A 21,580-nucleotide genomic window follows, 5' to 3' on the forward strand; every position below is an offset into this window, starting at 1 on the left:
TAATCTGACAGCAGGTCAGATATCAGTCTGGAGAGACCTTCCTACCCACTAATCTAACAGCAGGTCAGATATCAGTCTGGAGAGACTGGACCTTCCTACCCACTAATCTAACAGCAGGTCAGATATCAGTCTGGAGAGACTGGACCTTCCTACCCACTAATCTAACAGCAGGTCAGATATCAGTCTGGAGAGACTGGCCCTTCCTACCCACTAATCTAACAGCAGGTCAGATATCAGTCTGGAGAGACTGGACCTTCCTACCCACTAATCTAACAGCAGGTCAGATATCAGTCTGGAGAGACTGGACCTTCCTACCCACTAATCTAACAGCAGGTCAGATATCAGTCTGGAGAGACTGGACCTTCCTACCCATTAATCTAACAGCAGGTCAGATATCAGTCTGGAGAGACTGGACCTTCCTACCCATTAATCTAACAGCAGGTCAGATATCAGTCTGGAGAGACTGGACCTTCCTACCCACTAATCTAACAGCAGGTCAGATATCAGTCTGGAGAGACTGGACCTTCCTACCCACTAATCTAACAGCAGGTCAGATATCAGTCTGGAGAGACTGGACCTTCCTACCCACGAATCTAACAGCAGGTCAGATATCAGTCTGGAGAGACTGGACCTTCCTACCCACTAATCTAACAGCAGGTCAGATATCAGTCTGGAGAGACTGGACCTTCCTACCCACTAATCTGACAGCAGGTCAGATATCAGTCTGCAGAGACTGGACCTTCCTACCCACTAATCTAACAACAGGTCAGATATCAGTCTGGAGAGACTGGACCTTCCTACCCACTAATCTAACAGCAGGTCAGATATCAGTCTGGAGAGACTGGACCTTCCTACCCACTAATCTAACAGCAGGTCAGATATCAGTCTGCAGAGACTGGACCTTCCTACCCACTAATCTAACAGCAGGTCAGATATCAGTCTGGAGAGACTGGACCTTCCTACCCATTAATCTAACAGCAGGTCAGATATCAGTCTGGAGAGACTGGACCTTCCTACCCACTAATCTAACAGCAGGTCAGATGTCAGTCTGGAGAGACTGGACCTTCCTACCCACTAATCTAACAGCAGGTCAGATATCAGTCTGGAGAGACTGGACCTTCCTACCCACTAATCTAACAGCAGGTCAGATATCAGTCTGGAGAGACTGGACCTTCCAACCCACTAATCTAACAGCAGGTCAGATATCAGTCTGGAGAGACTGGACCTTCCTACCCACTAATCTAACAGCAGGTCAGATATCAGTCTGGAGAGACTGGACCTTCCAACCCATTAATCTAACAGCAGGTCAGATATCAGTCTGGAGAGACTTGCCCTTCATACCCACTAATCTAACAGCAGGTCAGATATCAGTCTGGAGAGACTGGACCTTCCTACCCACTAATCTGACAGCAGGTCAGATATCAGTCTGCAGAGACTGGACCTTCCTACCCACTAATCTAACAGCAGGTCAGATATCAGTCTGGAGAGACTGGACCTTCCTACCCACTAATCTCACAGCAGGTCAGATATCAGTCTGGAGAGACTGGACCTTCCTACCCACTAATCTAACAGCAGGTTAGATATCAGTCTGGAGAGACTGGACCTTCCTACCCACTAATCTAACAGCAGGTCAGATATCAGTCTGGAGAGACTGGACCTTCCTACCCACTAATCTAACAGCAGGTCAGATATCAGTCTGGAGAGACTGGACCTTCCTACCCACTAATCTAACAGCAGGTCAGATATCAGTCTGCAGAGACTGGACCTTCCTACCCACTAATCTAACAGCAGGTCAGATATCAGTCTGGAGAGACTGGACCTTCCTACCCATTAATCTAACAGCAGGTCAGATATCAGTCTGGAGAGACTGGACCTTCCTACCCACTAATCTAACAGCAGGTCAGATGTCAGTCTGGAGAGACTGGACCTTCCTACCCACTAATCTAACAGCAGGTCAGATATCAGTCTGGAGAGACTGGACCTTCCTACCCACTAATCTAACAGCAGGTCAGATATCAGTCTGGAGAGACTGGACCTTCCAACCCACTAATCTAACAGCAGGTCAGATATCAGTCTGGAGAGACTGGACCTTCCTACCCACTAATCTAACAGCAGGTCAGATATCAGTCTGGAGAGACTGGACCTTCCAACCCATTAATCAAACAGCAGGTCAGATATCAGTCTGGAGAGACTTGCCCTTCATACCCACTAATCTAACAGCAGGTCAGATGTCAGTCTGGAGAGACTGGACCTTCCTACCCATTAATCTAACAGCAGGTCAGATATCAGTCTGGAGAGACTGGACCTTCCTACCCACTAATCTCACAGCAGGTCAGATATCAGTCTGGAGAGACTGGACCTTCCTACCCACTAATCTAACAGCAGGTCAGATATCAGTCTGGAGAGACTGGACCTTCCTACCCACTAATCTAACAGCAGGTCAGATATCAGTCTGCAGAGACTGGACCTTCCTACCCACTAATCTAACAGCAGGTCAGATATCAGTCTGGAGAGACTGGACCTTCCTACCCACTAATCTAACAGCAGGTCAGATATCAGTCTGGAGAGACTGGACCTTCCTACCCACTAATCTAACAGCAGGTCAGATATCAGTCTGGAGAGACTGGACCTTCCAACCCACTAATCTAACAGCAGGTCAGATATCAGTCTGGAGAGACTGGACCTTCCTACCCACTAATCTAACAGCAGGTCAGATATCAGTCTGCAGAGACTGGACCTTCCTACCCACTAATCTAACAGCAGGTCAGATATCAGTCTGGAGAGACTGGACCTTCCTACCCATTAATCTAACAGCAGGTCAGATATCAGTCTGGAGAGACTGGACCTTCCTACCCACTAATCTAACAGCAGGTCAGATGTCAGTCTGGAGAGACTGGACCTTCCTACCCACTAATCTAACAGCAGGTCAGATATCAGTCTGGAGAGACTGGACCTTCCAACCCACTAATCTAACAGCAGGTCAGATATCAGTCTGGAGAGACTGGACCTTCCAACCCACTAATCTAACAGCAGGTCAGATATCAGTCTGGAGAGACTGGACCTTCCTACCCACTAATCTAACAGCAGGTCAGATATCAGTCTGGAGAGACTGGACCTTCCAACCCATTAATCTAACAGCAGGTCAGATATCAGTCTGGAGAGACTTGCCCTTCATACCCACTAATCTAACAGCAGGTCAGATATCAGTCTGGAGAGACTGGACCTTCCTACCCACTAATCTAAAAGCAGGTCAGATGTCAGTCTGGAGAGACTGGACCTTCCTACCCATTAATCTAACAGCAGGTCAGATATCAGTCTGGAGAGACTGGACCTTCCTACCCACTAATCTAACAGCAGGTCAGATATCAGTCTGGAGAGACTGGACCTTCCTACCCACTAATCTAACAGCAGGTCAGATATCAGTCTGGAGAGACTGGACCTTCCTACCCACTAATCTAACAGCAGGTCAGATATCAGTCTGCAGAGACTGGACCTTCCTACCCACTAATCTAACAGCAGGTCAGATATCAGTCTGGAGAGACTGGACCTTCCTACCCACTAATCTAACAGCAGGTCAGATATCAGTCTGGAGAGACTGGACCTTCCTACCCACTAATCTAACAGCAGGTCAGATATCAGTCTGGAGAGACTGGACCTTCCTACCCACTAATCTAACAGCAGGTCAGATATCAGTCTGGAGAGACTGGACCTTCCTACCCACTAATCTAACAGCAGGTCAGATATCAGTCTTCAGAGACTGGACCGTCCTACCCACTAATCTAACAGCAGGTCAGATATCAGTCTGGAGAGACTGGACCTTGCTACCCATTAATCTAACAGCAGGTCAGATATCAGTCTGGAGAGACTGGACCTTCCTACCCACTAATCTAACAGCAGGTCAGATGTCAGTCTGGAGAGACTGGACCTTCCTACCCACTAATCTAACAGCAGGTCAGATATCAGTCTGGAGAGACTGGACCTTCCTACCCACTAATCTAACAGCAGGTCAGATATCAGTCTGGAGAGACTGGACCTTCCAACCCACTAATCTAACAGCAGGTCAGATATCAGTCTGGAGAGACTGGACCTTCCTACCCACTAATCTAACAGCAGGTCAGATATCAGTCTGGAGAGACTGGACCTTCCAACCCATTAATCTAACAGCAGGTCAGATATCAGTCTGGAGAGACTTGCCCTTCATACCCACTAATCTAACAGCAGGTCAGATATCAGTCTGGAGAGACCTTCCTACCCACTAATCTAAAAGCAGGTCAGATGTCAGTCTGGAGAGACTGGACCTTCCTACCCATTAATCTAACAGCAGGTCAGATGTCAGTCTGGAGAGACCTTCCTACCCACTAATCTAACAGCAGGTCAGATATCAGTCTGGAGAGACTGGACCTTCCTACCCACTAATCTAACAGCAGGTCAGATATCAGTCTGGAGAGACTGGACCTTCCTACCCACTAATCTAACAGCAGGTCAGATATCAGTCTGGAGAGACTGGACCTTCCTACCCACTAATCTAACAGCAGGTCAGATATCAGTCTGCAGAGACTGGACCTTCCTACCCACTAATCTAACAGCAGGTCAGATATCAGTCTGGAGAGACTGGACCTTCCTACCCACTAATCTAACAGCAGGTCAGATATCAGTCTGGAGAGACTGGACCTTCCTACCCACTAATCTAACAGCAGGTCAGATATCAGTCTGGAGAGACTGGACCTTCCTACCCACTAATCTAACAGCAGGTCAGATATCAGTCTGGAGAGACTGGACCTTCCTACCCACTAATCTAACAGCAGGTCAGATATCAGTCTGCAGAGACTGGACCTTCCTACCCACTAATCTAACAGCAGGTCAGATATCAGTCTGGAGAGACTGGACCTTGCTACCCATTAATCTAACAGCAGGTCAGATATCAGTCTGGAGAGACTGGACCTTCCTACCCACTAATCTAACAGCAGGTCAGATGTCAGTCTGGAGAGACTGGACCTTCCTACCCACTAATCTAACAGCAGGTCAGATATCAGTCTGGAGAGACTGGACCTTCCTACCCACTAATCTAACAGCAGGTCAGATATCAGTCTGGAGAGACTGGACCTTCCAACCCACTAATCTAACAGCAGGTCAGATATCAGTCTGGAGAGACTGGACCTTCCTACCCACTAATCTAACAGCAGGTCAGATATCAGTCTGGAGAGACTGGACCTTCCAACCCATTAATCTAACAGCAGGTCAGATATCAGTCTGGAGAGACTTGCCCTTCATACCCACTAATCTAACAGCAGGTCAGATATCAGTCTGGAGAGACCTTCCTACCCACTAATCTAAAAGCAGGTCAGATGTCAGTCTGGAGAGACTGGACCTTCCTACCCATTAATCTAACAGCAGGTCAGATGTCAGTCTGGAGAGACCTTCCTACCCACTAATCTAACAGCAGGTCAGATATCAGTCTGGAGAGACTGGACCTTCCTACCCACTAATCTAACAGCAGGTCAGATATCAGTCTGGAGAGACTGGACCTTCCTACCCACTAATCTAACAGCAGGTCAGATATCAGTCTGGAGAGACTGGACCTTCCTACCCACTAATCTAACAGCAGGTCAGATATCAGTCTGCAGAGACTGGACCTTCCTACCCACTAATCTAACAGCAGGTCAGATATCAGTCTGGAGAGACTGGACCTTCCTACCCACTAATCTAACAGCAGGTCAGATATCAGTCTGGAGAGACTGGACCTTCCTACCCACTAATCTAACAGCAGGTCAGATATCAGTCTGGAGAGACTGGACCTTCCTACCCACTAATCTAACAGCAGGTCAGATATCAGTCTGGAGAGACTGGACCTTCCTACCCACTAATCTAACAGCAGGTCAGATATCAGTCTGGAGAGACTGGACCTTCCTACCCGCTAATCTAACAGCAGGTCAGATATCAGTCTGGAGAGACTGGACCTTCCTACCCACTAATCTAACAGCAGGTCAGATATCAGTCTGGAGAGACCTTCCTACCCACTAATCTAACAGCAGGTCAGATATCAGTCTGGAGAGACCTTCCTACCCACTAATCTAACAGCAGGTCAGATATCAGTCTGGAGAGACTGGACCTTCCTACCCGCTAATCTAACAGCAGGTCAGATATCAGTCTGGAGAGACTGGAGCTTCCTACCCACTAATCTAACAGCAGGTCAGATATCAGTCTGGAGAGACTGGACCTTCCTACCCACTAATCTAACAGCAGGTCAGATGTCAGTCTGGAGAGACTGGACCTTCCTACCCACTAATCTAACAGCAGGTCAGATATCAGTCTGGAGAGACCTTCCTACCCACTAATCTAACAGCAGGTCAGATATCAGTCTGGAGAGACTGGACCTTCCTACCTACTAATCTAACAGCAGGTCAGATATCAGTCTGGAGAGACTGGACCTTCCTACCCACTAATCTAACAGCAGGTCAGATATCAGTCTAGAGAGACTGGACCTTCCTACCCACTAATCTAACAGCAGGTCAGATATCAGTCTGGAGAGACTGGAGCTTCCTACCCACTAATCTAACAGCAGGTCAGATATCAGTCTGGAGAGACTGGACCTTCCTACCCACTAATCTAACAGCAGGTCAGATATCAGTCTGGAGAGACTGGACCTTCCTACCCACTAATCTAACAGCAGGTCAGATATCAGTCTGGAGAGACTGGACCTTCCTACCCACTAATCTAACAGCAGGTCAGATATCAGTCTGGGGAGACTGGACCTTCCTACCCACTAATCTAACAGCAGGTCAGATATCAGTCTGGAGAGACTGGACCTTCCTACCCACTAATCTAACAGCAGGTCAGATATCAGTCTGGAGAGACTGGACCTTCTTACCCACTAATCTAAAAGCAGGTCAGATATCAGTCTGGAGAGACTGGACCTTCCTACCCACTAATCTAACAGCAGGTCAGATATCAGTCTGGAGAGACTGGACCTTCCTACCCACTAATCTAACAGCAGGTCAGATATCAGTCTGGAGAGACCTTCCTACCCACTAATCTAACAGCAGGTCAGATATCAGTCTGGAGAGACTGGACCTTCCTACCCACTAATCTAACAGCAGGTCAGATATCAGTCTGGAGAGACTGGACCTTCCTACCCACTAATCTAACAGCAGGTCAGATATCAGTCTGGAGAGACCTTCCTACCCACTAATCTAACAGCAGGTCAGATATCGGTCTGGAGAGACCTTCCTACCCACTAGTCTAACAGCAGGTCAGATATCAGTCTGGAGAGACTGGACCTTCCTACCCACTAATCTAACAGCAGGTCAGATATCAGTCTGGAGAGACTGGACTTTCCTACCCACTAATCTAACAGCAGGTCAGATATCAGTCTGGAGAGACTGGACCTTCCTACCCACTAATCTAACAGCAGGTCAGATATCAGTCTGGAGAGACTGGCCCTTCCTACCCACTAATCTAACAGCAGGTCAGATATCAGTCTGGAGAGACTGGACCTTCCTACCCACTAATCTAACAGCAGGTCAGATATCAGTCTGGAGAGACTGGCCCTTCCTACCCACTAATCTAACAGCAGGTCAGATATCAGTCTGGAGAGACTGGACCTTCCTACCCACTAATCTAACAGCAGGTCAGATATCAGTCTGGAGAGACTGGACCTTCCTACCCACTAATCTAACAGCAGGTCAGATATCAGTCTGGAGAGACTGGACCTTCTTACCCACTAATCTAAAAGCAGGTCAGATATCAGTCTGGAGAGACTGGACCTTCCTACCCACTAATCTAACAGCAGGTCAGATATCAGTCTGGAGAGACTGGACCTTCCTACCCACTAATCTAACAGCAGGTCAGATATCAGTCTGGAGAGACCTTCCTACCCACTAATCTAACAGCAGGTCAGATATCAGTCTGGAGAGACTGGACCTTCCTACCCACTAATCTAACAGCAGGTCAGATATCAGTCTGGAGAGACTGGACCTTCCTACCCACTAATCTAACAGCAGGTCAGATATCAGTCTGGAGAGACCTTCCTACCCACTAATCTAACAGCAGGTCAGATATCGGTCTGGAGAGACCTTCCTACCCACTAGTCTAACAGCAGGTCAGATATCAGTCTGGAGAGACTGGACCTTCCTACCCACTAATCTAACAGCAGGTCAGATATCAGTCTGGAGAGACTGGACTTTCCTACCCACTAATCTAACAGCAGGTCAGATATCAGTCTGGAGAGACTGGACCTTCCTACCCACTAATCTAACAGCAGGTCAGATATCAGTCTGGAGAGACTGGCCCTTCCTACCCACTAATCTAACAGCAGGTCAGATATCAGTCTGGAGAGACTGGACCTTCCTACCCACTAATCTAACAGCAGGTCAGATATCAGTCTGGAGAGACTGGCCCTTCCTACCCACTAATCTAACAGCAGGTCAGATATCAGTCTGGAGAGACTGGACCTTCCTACCCACTAATCTAACAGCAGGTCAGATATCAGTCTGGAGAGACTGGACCTTCCTACCCACTAATCTAACAGCAGGTCAGATATCAGTCTGGAGAGACTGGACCTTCCTACCCACTAATCTAACAGCAGGTCAGATATCAGTCTGGAGAGACTGGACCTTCCTACCCACTAATCTGACAGCAGGTCAGATATCAGTCTGGAGAGACTGGACCTTCCTACCCACTAATCTAACAGCAGGTCAGATATCAGTCTGGAGAGACTGGACCTTCCTACCCACTAATCTAACAGCAGGTCAGATGTCAGTCTGGAGAGACTGGACCTTCCTACCCACTAATCTAACAGCAGGTCAGATATCAGTCTGGAGAGACTGGACCTTCCTACCCACTAATCTAACAGCAGGTCAGATATCAGTCTGGAGAGACTGGACCTTCCTACCCACTAATCTGACAGCAGGTCAGATATCAGTCTGGAGAGACTGGACCTTCCTACCCACTAATCTAACAGCAGGTCAGATGTCAGTCTGGAGAGACTGGACCTTCCTACCCACTAATCTAAAAGCAGGTCAGATATCAGTCTGGAGAGACTGGACCTTCCTACCCACTAATCTAACAGCAGGTCAGATATCAGTCTGGAGAGACTGGACCTTCCTACCCACTAATCTAACAGCAGGTCAGATATCAGTCTGGAGAGACTGGACCTTCCTACCCACTAATCTAACAGCAGGTCAGATATCAGTCTGGAGAGACTGGACCTTCCTACCCACTAATCTAACAGCAGGTCAGATATCAGTCTGGAGAGACTGGACCTTCCTACCCACTAATCTAACAGCAGGTCAGATATCAGTCTGGAGAGACTGGACCTTCCTACCCACTAATCTAACAGCAGGTCAGATGTGTTCCCGAAAACACAAAAACAGTCCAATTGCTTATGGAATATCCTGTGAAACTTAATCATCGTATGAATGTCACCACAGACCCTGGTTCGATTCCAGGCTGTATCACAACCGGCCGTGATTTGGAGTCCTATAGGACGGCTCACAATTGGCCCAGCGTCGTCCGGGGTTCGGCCCGGTGTAGGCCGTCATTGTAAATAAGAATTTGTTCTTAAACTGACTTGCCTAGTTAAATAAAGGTTTAAAAAAATTTTTTTTAAATGGATTGATCTCTCGAGAACAAATGTGAAACCAGTTCTATTTCAGCAAACTGAGAAGCGTGTCAACATGGCGGGCATTGTGGCCTCTTCTCCACAGAGAAGTATAATAAGTATATATATATATATAAGTATAATAATAACGTAAGCTTCAGGCCGACGGCTTCATCTTCTGCGTGGCTGAAGTCTCTGTCACAGTTTCACCGCAGAAGCAGACTTTCATACACTTTCTCCAAAACGTCACATTTCGAAGTGTTTTTGACATCCTGGGTTGACTCCCGATGCTCTGGAATCATACCATTTCTCCAAACGTCACATTTTGAATGTTAAGGGTTAAGTTAATGAACTCATTCTGAATGGTTAGGGTTTGGGATAGGGGTTTAAACATTAAGGAACTCATTATGAAGGGTTAAGGTTTGGGATAGGGTTTAAACATTAAGTTAAGGAACTCATTGTGAATGGTTAGGGTTTGGGATAGGGTTTAGACATTAAGTTAAGGAACTCATTATGAATGGTTAGGGTTTGGGATAGGGTTTAACCATTAAGTTAATGAACTCATTGTGAATGGTTAGGGTTTGGCATAGGGTTTAAACATTAAGTTAATGAACTCATTGTGAATGTTTAAGGTTTGGCATAGGGTTTAAACATTAAGTTAATGAACTCATTATGAAGGGTTAAGGTTTGGGATCAAATCAAATTCAATTAAATCGTATTGGTCACAAACACAGGGTTAGCAGATGTTAACCGAAGTAGTCTGCCCACACAATCGCAAAACAGGTGAAGTATGTCACGTGCTGCACACGTCGCTAGTTTCAGCAGGAATATCAGGCAGCAAGACAAAGAGCGCGTCGCTCTCAACTGGTTCGTCCGTGATGGAGCAGCTCACAGAACTTGAACGACATCGGTAACCGGTAGGAAACGGAAAGACGTTTCCACCGATGACATCGACCAGTAAATACTAATTTAAGGCAACAATGTGAACCAGGAGGTATTGAAGAAGTTCACGTCTGAAGTCTTTGGTTGATTCTTTGCAATGTCGCGAATTCAGTCATCATACAGATGTTTAAAATAACATTTCGACAGGCTTTACCCCCTTAAAAAAAAAAACTTACCAATTAAATGTTGACTGCGAAGTTGGACAACCTGTTGTTTTGCTATCTCTGCATCCACATGTCGCCTACACTGTACACGCACAGTAGAGAAGCACCACTAGCAAAAAAAAAAGGTTTATTGCTTGGTGCACAATTTAATTAAAGGGTAACTACACCCTCTAAAAAATATATATATTTATTTTTTTCCCAGACCACAAAAATGGCCTCTTGGTGTGGTTTCTTTTGGACTTGCAACATAATTTTGTTGTAATTTTTCAATAAAAAAAAAGTGTTTTGAGGGTGAAAGCCTAAAACTATAGGAAAACTGATTAAAAAAATAATATATATATATATATATAAACGGTTAACTACAGTAATGTCTATGGAGAGGTTTGAAACATCACTACACCCCTATGGAGCAGTTTAAACCTGGAGACTGGCACACGGTTAACTACAGTAATGTCTTTGGAGAGGTTTGAGACATCACTACACCCCTATGGAGCAGTTTAAACCTGGAGACTGGCACACGGTTAACTACAGTAATGTCTTTGGAGAGGTTTGAAACATCACTACACCCCTATGGAGCAGTTTAAACCTGGAGACTGGCACACAGTTAACTACAGTAATGTCTATGGAGAGGTTTGAAACATCACTACACCCCTATGGAGCAGTTTAAACCTGGAGACTGGCACACAGTTAACTACAGTAATGTCTTTGGAGAGGTTTGAAACATCACTACACCCCTATGGAGCAGTTTAAACCTGGAGACTGGCACACAGTTAACTACAGTAATGTCTATGGAGAGGTTTGAAACATCACTACACCCCTATGGAGCAGTTTAAACCTGGAGACTGGCACACAGTTAACTACAGTAATGTCTATGGAGAGGTTTGAAACATCACTACACCCCTATGGAGCAGTTTAAACCTGGAGACTGGCACATGGTTAACTACAGTAATGTCTTTGGAGAGGTTTGAAACATCACTACACCCCTATGGAGCAGTTTAAACCTGGAGACTGGCACACGGTTAACTACAGTAATGTCTTTGGAGAGGTTTGAGACATCACTACACCCCTATGGAGCAGTTTAAACCTGGAGACTGGCACACGGTTAACTACAGTAATGTCTTTGGAGAGGTTTGAAACATCACTACACCCCTATGGAGCAGTTTAAACCTGGAGACTGGCACACGGTTAACTACAGTAATGTCTTTGGAGAGGTTTGAAACATCACTACACCCCTATGGAGCAGTTTAAACCTGGAGACTGGCACACAGTTAACTACAGTAATGTCTTTGGAGAGGTTTGAAACATCACTACACCCCTATGGAGCAGTTTAAACCTGGAGACTGGCACACAGTTAACTACAGTAATGTCTTTGGAGAGGTTTGAAACATCACTACACCCCTATGGAGCAGTTTAAACCTGGAGACTGGCACACAGTTAACTACAGTAATGTCTTTGGAGAGGTTTGAAACATCACTACACCCCTATGGAGCAGTTTAAACCTGGAGACTGGCACACGGTTAACTACAGTAATGTCTTTGGAGAGGTTTGAAACATCACTACACCCCTATGGAGCAGTTTAAACCTGGAGACTGGCACACGGTTAACTACAGTAATGTCTATGGAGAGGTTTGAAACATCACTACACCCCTATGGAGCAGTTTAAACCTGGAGACTGGCACACGGTTAACTACAGTAATGTCTTTGGAGAGGTTTGAAACATCACTACGCCCCTATGGAGCAGTTTAAACCTGGAGACTGGCACACGGTTAACTACAGTAATGTCTTTGGAGAGGTTTGAAACATCACTACACCCCTATGGAGCAGTTTAAACCTGGAGACTGGCACACAGTTAACTACAGTAATGTCTTTGGAGAGGTTTGAGACATCACTACACCCCTATGGAGCAGTTTAAACCTGGAGACTGGCACACAGTTAACTACAGTAATGTCTTTGGAGAGGTTTGAAACATCACTACACCCCTATGGAGCAGTTTAAACCTGGAGACTGGCACATGGTTAACTACAGTAATGTCTTTGGAGAGGTTTGAAACATCACTACACCCCTATGGAGCAGTTTAAACCTGGAGACTGGCACACGGTTAACTACAGTAACATTCAGTACTTTTTCAGAACCTCTTGACTTTTTTTCACACATCTTGTTACGCTACAGTCTTATTCTAAAATGGATTCAATAGTTTTTCCCCCCCTCATCAATCTACACAAAATACCCCATAATGACATCACAAAACCCCATAACAACATCACAATACTCCATAATGACATCACAATACCCCATAATGACATCACAATACCCCATAATGACATCACAATACACCATAACGACAAAGCAAAAAACAGGTTAATAGAAATAATGAGAATTTTATTTAAAAAAAATTAAAAAATCTGAAATATCACATTCACATAACACCTTTATCAGAGTGGTGTATTCAGCCAAGTGGTAGAACAACATAGCTGTTATAACACCCCACTGCCTGGCTGTGTGTGCGTGTGTGTGTGTGTGTGTGTGTGTGTGTGTGTGTGTGTGTGTGTGTGTGTGTGTGTGTGTGTGTGTGTGTGTGTGTGTGTGTGTGTGTGTGTGTGTGTGTGTGTGTGTGTGTGTGTGTGTGTGTGTGTGCGCGCCCTCTGGAGAGCCCTGCGGTTGTGGGCGGTGCAGTTGCCGTACCAGGAGGTGATACAGCCCGACAGGATGCTCTCAATTGTGCATCCGTAAAAGTTTTGTGAGGGTTTTAGGGGCCTGAGGTTGAAGAGGTGCAGTATATTTTTTTCGAAAGGAACTTTTCACCTTCTCCACTACGGTCCCGTCGATGTGGATAGGGGGCGTGCTTCTTCTGCTGTCTCCTGAAGTCCACGGTGTTTCCTACATTCACCACCTCCGAGGGTCTCCTCGTTGTTGGTGATCATGTCCACTATTGTCGTGTCATCTTTAAACTTGATGATTGAGTTGGTGTGCTTGGCCATGCAGTCGTGGGTGAACAGGGAGTATAGGAGAGGGCTGAGCACACACCCTTGTGGGCCCCCTGTGTAGAGGATCAGCGAAGTGATGTTGTTTCCTACCCTCACCACCTGGAGGCGACCCGTCAGGAAGTCCAGGACCCAGTTGCACAGGGCGAGGTTCAGACCCAGGGCCTCCAGCTTAATGATGCGTTTTTGAGGGTACTATGGTGTTGAATGCTGAGCTGTAGTCATTGAACAGCATTCTTACATAGGTATTCCTCTTGTCCAGATGGGATAGGGCAGTGTGCAGTGTGGTTGAGATTGCATCGTCTGTGGACCTATTTGGGCGGTAAGCAATTTGGAGTGGGTCTTGGGTGGCCAGCAAGGTGGAGGTGATGTGATCCTTGACTAGTCTCTCAAAGCACTTCATGATGACAGAAGTGAGTGCTATGGGGCGATAGTGATTGAGTTCAGTTATCTTTGCTTTCTTGGGGACAGGAACGATGGTGGCCATCTTGAAGCATGTGGGGACAGCAGACTGGGATAGGGGAGAGATTAAATATGTCCGTAAACACACTCCAGCCAGCTGGTCTGAGCTCTGAGGACGCGGGATGCCGTCTGGGCTGGCAGCTTAGAAAGGGTTGAATGTCTTACTGACGTCGGAGTACGAGAGCCCACAGTCCTTGGGAGCGTCGGTGGCGCTGTGTTGTCCTCAAAGTGAAGAAGGTGTTTAGCTTGACGTCGGTGGCCCTGTGTTATCCTCAAAGCGGGCGATAGAAGGTGTCTAGCTTGACGTCGGTGGCCCTGTGTTATCCTCAAAGCGGGCGATAGAAGGTGTTTAGCTTGACGTCGGTGGCCCTGTGTTATCCTCAAAGCGGGCGATAGAAGGTGTCTAGCTTGACGTCGGTGGCCCTGTGTTATCCTCAAAGCGGGCGATAGAAGGTGTCTAGCTTGACGTCGGTGGCCCTGTGTTATCCTCAAAGCGGGCGATAGAAGGTGTCTAGCTTGACGTCGGTGGCCCTGTGTTATCCTCAAAGCGGGCGATAGAAGGTGTCTAGCTTGACGTCGGTGGCCCTGTGTTATCCTCAAAGCGGGCGATAGAAGGTGTTCAGCTTGACGTCGGTGGCCCTGTGTTATCCTCTAAGCGGGCGATAGAAGGTGTTCAGCTTGACGTCGGTGGCCCTGTGTTTTCCTCAAAGCGGGCGATAGAAGGTGTCTAGCTTGACGTCGGTGGCCCTGTGTTATCCTCAAAGCGGGCGATAGAAGGTGTTCAGCTTGACGTCGGTGGCCCTGTGTTATCCTCAAAGCGGGCGATAGAAGGTGTTCAGCTTGACGTCGGTGGCCCTGTGTTATCCTCAAAGCGGGCGATAGAAGGTGTTCAGCTTGACGTCGGTGGCCCTGTGTTATCCTCAAAGCGGGCGATAGAAGGTGTTCAGCTTGACGTTGGTGGCCCTGTGTTTTCCTCAAAGCGGGCGATAGAAGGTGTTCAGCTTGACGTCGGTGGCCCTGTGTTATCCTCAAAGCGGGCGATAGAAGGTGTTCAGCTTGACGTCGGTGGCCCTGTGTTATCCTCAAAGCGGGCGATAGAAGGTGTTCAGCTTGACGTCGGTGGCCCTGTGTTATCCTCTAAGCGGGCGATAGAAGGTGTTCAGCTTGACGTCGGTGGCCCTGTGTTTTCCTCAAAGCGGCCGATAGAAGGTGTTCAGCTTGACGTCGGTGGCCCTGTGTTATCCTCAAAGCGGGCGATAGAAGGTGTTCAGCTTGACGTCTGTGGCCCTGTGTTATCCTCAAAGCGGGCAATAGAAGATTTTCAGCTTGACGTCGGTGGCCCTGTGTTATCCTCAAAGCGGGCGATAGAAGGTGTTCAGCTTGATGACGGTGGCCCTGTGTTATCCTCAAAGCGGGCGATAGAAGGTGTTCAGCTTGACGTCGGTGGCCCTGTGTTATCCTCAAAGCGGGCGATAGAAGGTGTTCAGCTTGACGTCGGTGGCCCTGTGTTTTCCTCAAAGCGGGCGATAGAAGGTGTTCAGCTTGACGTCGGTGGCCCTGTGTTATCCTCAAAGCGGGCGATAGAAGGTGTTCAGCTTGACGTCGGTGGCCCTGTGTTATCCTCAAAGCGGGCGATAGAAGGTGTTCAGCTTGACGTCGGTGGCCCTGTGTTATCCTCAAAGCGGGCGATAGAAGGTGTTTAGCTTGACGTCGGTGGCCCTGTGTTATCCTCAAAGCGGGCGATAGAAGGTGTTTAGCTTGACGTCGGTGGCCCTGTGTTATCCTCTAAGCGGGCGATAGAAGGTGTCTAGCTTGACGTCGGTGGCCCTGTGTTATCCTCAAAGCGGGCGATAGAAGGTGTTTAGCTTGACGTCGGTGGCCCTGTGTTATCCTCTAAGCGGGCGATAGAAGGTGTCTAGCTTGACGTCGGTGGCCCTGTGTTATCCTCAAAGCGGGCGATAGAAGGTGTTTAGCTTGACGTCGGTCGCCGAGGCTGGTTTTGTAAACCCTGACAAATACGTCTCGCGTCGGGTTGTCTCTGTTACTGACGTTTTGCCTGTTTCCTGACAGAGGGAATAAATGTACTGTGTGTGCGTGCGTGCGTGCGTGCGTGCGTGCGTGCGTGCGTGTGTGTGTGTGTGTGTGTGTGTGTGTGTGTGTGTGCGTGCGTGCGTGCCTGCCTGCCTGCCTGCCTGCCTGCCTGCCTGCCTGCCTGCCTGCCTGTGTGTGTGGGCAGTATGCTTGAATCTTCATTCTGCCTACACAAAGTCAGAGAGATCTCTAGAACTCAACACTGAGGACAGAATACAACCGAAGCAGACTAAACCATGCAGATAGTTTCTGTAGAAGGGTCATCTTAAATTACCAGGTGTGGTTCCTTGTTTCTCCCCACCGCCCTTACACACACACGCACGCACGCACACACACACAAGAGAGGCACATCAAGCCACATGTTGACCCTGAGTGAGCAATGTGCTGTACGTATGTGCGTGCGTGCGTGCGCGCGTGTGTGTGGCTAGTTTCTGAATTGATGCTAAATATGTTTTCCCTTTAGTCCTGAAGAACATATGATAACATGACCCTTCGCTCACCATCTCTCTCTCTCTCTCTCTCTCTCTCTCTCTCTCTCTCTCTCTCTCTCTCTCTCTCTCTCTCCTCACCCTCTCTCCCTATTTCTCTCTCTCCATCTCTCTCCCCACACACAGAGACCTCTGCACGCTGCAGACCCAGAGAGATGGGATTCTGACACGCCCCCTGGATGAAGCAGCAGGAAACGTTTAGGAGCGCGAGCTGGGCCAGCTGCTGTAGGGAAGCGCGGGCACGGGACACGGAGGGCACAGAGAGCATTTACCAAAAGAGAGAGTGAGAGAGAGAGATGGCACAACGAGTGCAACAGGATTGTGTTTACGACAAGCAGCACGAGACGAGCACATCCTTGGGACGATAACAGCTCGCGCGTTCACGATTCTAGACGCGCACCAATAATTTCGCGCGTATCATTCTCATCGCTCATTTTATTATCATCACGATTTATTTAACGATTTCAGCGCGAAATATTCTCTGATTTCCATCCGCTGGCTTCCATCTGTTAATTATGTTTTTTTGAAGCAGAGGAGAGGAAGGGAGGGATGTTATAATCAGACCGCTGCAGTGTCTGGCCAGTGGAGGAGATAAGAGGCAACCACGGAAACGGAACCGATCTGGACAGGAGACGCACACCGGGAACACACACCCTCCGGGGATTATATTCTATTCTTCTTGATCGGCGCGTTGATTCTGGAATATCAGGAAAATAAACCCCCTCCGTCCCTCTCTCCTTATCGGGAAAGCCTCGACATCCGTGCCTTCCATCCTCTCCGTATGCCGCTGGAGACTCCACAGCTGTAGCGGAGGACGCTGTTTACGGTCTGGCCGAGAGGTTTGGGCGCTCCGTCACCCCGGGGTGTGGCAGGCAGAGTGACCGCTGAGTGGAGGATGGTTTGGGTGTGAATATGGGGAAGGACCAGGAACTACTGCAGGCAGTAAAGACGGAGGACCTGCTCACCGTTCAGAAGCTGCTGCAGAGGCCCGGGAAAGCAAGTAGGGAACCGACACACACACCTTACCGACCACACACACATACACTGGTACGCATGCATGACACACACACACATGCACACCTTACCGATCACGGACACGGAAACAGGGGGAATCACTCTACTGTGCATCATGATTTCACAGTCGGCTGGCGGGGGGCGGGGGTGGGTTGCAGTGTGTTTGATCATTGATGGCCTTTTCGCGGGGAGCCCCCTGTCCCAGCGCACTGCAGCAGAGAGAAGGGGAGAGAAGGAGGCGAGAGGAGAGAGAGGAGAGAAGGAGGAGAGAGAGGGAGGAGAGAAGGAGTAGAGAGAGGGAGAGAAGGAGGAGAGAGAGAGGGAGGAGAGATAGGGAGGAGAGAAGGAGGAGAGAGAGAGGGAGGAGAAAGGGAGGAGAGAGAGAGAGCAGGAGGAGAGAATGAGGAGAGAGAGAGAGGAGAGAGAGAGAGAGGGAGGAGAGGAGAGAGAGGGATGAGAGAGAGGAGAGAAGGAGGAGAGAGAGAGAGAGAGAGAGAGAGGAGATGAGAGGGAGGAGAGAGAGAGAGAGAGAGATAGAGAGTGAGGAGAGGAGAGAGAGGGATGAGAGAGAGAGGGAGGAGAGAATGAGGAGAGAGAAGAGAGAAGGAGGAGAGAAGGAGAGAGAAGGATGAGAGAGAAAGGAGAGGAGGAGAGAGAGAGTTAGGAGATAGGGAAGAGAGAGAGAGAGAGAGAGAGAGAGAGAGAGAGAGAGAGGGAGGAGAGAAGGAGGAGAGGAGGAGAGAGAGAGACAGATAGAGAGAGAGGGGGGTTGGTCTGAATGATTTCTGATCATGTCGTGCCTTTTACAGACAGACTGACGGACACACACACACACACACACAATGAAGCGGCTGGCCTTCTGATTGTCAAGGTTCAGCGTCATTTAGTCAGTCACTCCTGTTGCACAAAGACTGGGCTGTTTACACACACGCACACACACACACACACACACACACACACACACACACACACACACACACACACACACACACACACACACACACACACACACACACACACACACACACACACACCTTGTGCGCTTAGACTAAAGACGTCTCTGTTCTCCATGTAACCTGACACGGGTGGAAAACACAGTAAAGCTATCTGTTCTAGTCTATTCTGTTCTACTCTAATCTATTCTGTTCTACTCTATTCTGTTCTACTCAATTCTATTATACTCTGTTCTAATCTAATCTGTTCTGTTCTACTCTATTCTGTTCTACTCTATTCTGTTCTATTCTAATCTGTTCTACTCAAATCTGTTCTGTTCTACTCTATTCTGTTCTGTTCTATTCTAATCTGTTCTACTCAAATCTGTTCTGTTCTACTCTATTCTGTTTTATTCTATTCTAATCTATTCTAATCTGTTCTGTTCTACTCAATTCTGTTCTGTTCTATTCTATTCAAATCTATTCTGTTCTATTCTATTCTATTCTCTTCTACTCAAATCTGTTCTGTTCTACTCGATTCTATTATATTCTGTTCTATTCAATTCTGTTCTGTTCTACTCTAATCTATTATATTCTGTTCTACTCTAATCTTTTCTACTCTATTCCGTTCTGTTCTGTTCTACTCTATTCTATTCTGTTTTACTCTATTCTATTATTTTCTGTTCTATTCTAATCTGTTCTGTTCTACTCTAATCTGTTCTGTTATACTCTATTCTATTCTATTGAGTTCTACTCTAATCTGTTCTGTTCTACTCTAATCTGTTCTGTTCTACTCTATTCTATTATATTCTACTCTATTCTATTATATTCTGTTCTACTCTAATCTGTTCTACTCTAATCTGTTCTATTCTACTCTATTCTATTCAACTCAAATCTGTTCCGTTCTTCTCTATTCTGTTCTACTCTATTCTATTATATTCTGTTCTGTTCTTCTCTATTCTGTTCTACTCTATTATGTTCTACTCTAATCTGTTCTGTTCTACTCTATTCTATTATATTCTGTTCTACTCTAATCTGTTCTGTTCTACTCTATTCCAATATATTCTGTTCTACTCTATTCTACTCTGTTCTGTTCTCCTCTATTCTATTATCTTCTGATATACTCGAATCTGTTCTGTTCTACTCTAATCTGTTCTGTTGTACTCTATTCTATTATATTCTGTTCTACTCTAATAATCTGTTCTGTTCTACTCTATTCTGTTCTATTCTCTTCTATTATATTATGTTCTACTCTAATCTGTTCTAATCTAATCTGTTATATTATATTCTGTTCTACTCTATTCTGTTCAACTCTATTCTATTCTATTATATTCTATTCTACTCTAATCCACCCTGTTTTACTCTAATCCGTTCTGTTCTACTCTATTCTTCTCTATTCTGTTCTACTCTAATCTTTTCTGTTCTGCTCTATTCTACTCTCTTCAGTTCTACTCTAATCTGTTCTATTCTATTCTAATCTGTTCTGTTCTGTTATACTCTGTTCTAATCTGTTCTGTTCTACTCTATTCTGTTCTATTCTATTCTAATCTAATCTGTTCTACTCAAATCTGTTCTGTTCTACTCTATTCTGTTTTATTCTATTATATTCTGTTCTACTATAATCTGTTCTGTTCTACTCTATTCTGTTCTGTTCTATTCTAATCTATTCTAATCTGTTCTGTTCTACTCAATTCTGTTCTGTTCTATTCTATTCAAATATATTCTAATCTATTCTGTTCTATTCTATTCTATTCTCTTCTACTCAAATTTGTTCTGATCTACTCTATTCTGTTCTACTCTATTCTGTTCTAATGATATTGCTGTAACAGAGAATTGTGGTAGGATCAATCAATCAATCAATCAATCAAATGTATTTAGAAAGGCAAGTGGTGATATAGACCAGTGATATTGATAATATAGACCAGTGATATTGATGATATAGACCAGTGATATTGATGATATAGACCAGTGATATTGATGATATAGACCAGTGATATTGATGATATAGACCAGTGATATTGATGATATAGACCAGTGATATTGATGATATAGACCAGTGATATTGATGATATAGACCAGTGATATTGATGATATAGACCAGTGATATTGATGATATAGACCAGTGATATATAGACCAGTGATATTGATGATATAGACCAGTGATATTGATGATATACATTTACATTTACATTTAAGTCATTTAGCAGACGCTCTTATCCAGAGCGACTTACAAATTGGTGAATTCACCTTCTGACATCCAGTGGAACAGCCACTTTACAATAGTGCATCTAAATCATTTAACCAGGGGGGTGAGAAGGATTACTTATCCTATCCTAGGTATTCCTTGAAGAGGTGGGGTTTCAGGTGTCTCCGGAAGGTGGTGATTGACTCCGCTGTCCTGGCGTCGTGAGGGAGTTTGTTCCACCATTGGGGGCCAGAGCAGCGAACAGTTTTGACTGGGCTGAGCGGGAACTGTACTTCCTCAATGGTAGGGAGGCGAGCAGGCCAGAGGTGGATGAACGCAGTGCCCTTGCTTGGGTGTAGGGCCTGATCAGAGCCTGGAGGTACTGCGGTGCCGTTCCCCTCACAGCTCCGTAGGCAAGCACCATGGTCTTGTAGCGGATGCGAGCTTCAACTGGAAGCCAGTGGAGAGAGCGGAGGAGCGGGGTGACGTATAGACCAGTGATATTGATGATATAGACCAGTGATATTGATGATATAGACCAGTGATATTGATGATATAGACCAGTGATATTGATAATATAGACCAGTGATATTGATAATATAGACCAGTGATATTGATGATATAGACCAGTGATATTGATGATATAGACCAGTGATATTGATGATATAGACCAGTGATATTGATGATATAGACCAGTGATATTGATGATATAGACCAGTGATA

General features: G+C 46.4%; 1 protein-coding gene across 1 annotated transcript in view; it reads left to right on the forward strand.

Moving 5' to 3' along the window:
• The first annotated feature begins 16,975 nt into the window (after window positions 1–16,975).
• Window positions 16,976–21,580, forward strand: part of caskin1 (CASK interacting protein 1) — a 169,428-nt gene continuing 164,823 nt past the window's right edge. Inside the window, exon 1 of the mRNA XM_064964693.1 lies at window positions 16,976–17,726. Within this exon, the coding sequence (XP_064820765.1) occupies window positions 17,639–17,726 (88 nt within the window). The 5' untranslated portion in view covers window positions 16,976–17,638. The remainder of the gene's footprint in view (window positions 17,727–21,580) is intronic.

The sequence above is a fragment of the Oncorhynchus masou genome, unplaced genomic scaffold (assembly GCF_036934945.1).
Source record: "Oncorhynchus masou masou isolate Uvic2021 unplaced genomic scaffold, UVic_Omas_1.1 unplaced_scaffold_181, whole genome shotgun sequence".
NCBI classification, from domain to species: domain Eukaryota; kingdom Metazoa; phylum Chordata; class Actinopteri; order Salmoniformes; family Salmonidae; genus Oncorhynchus; species Oncorhynchus masou.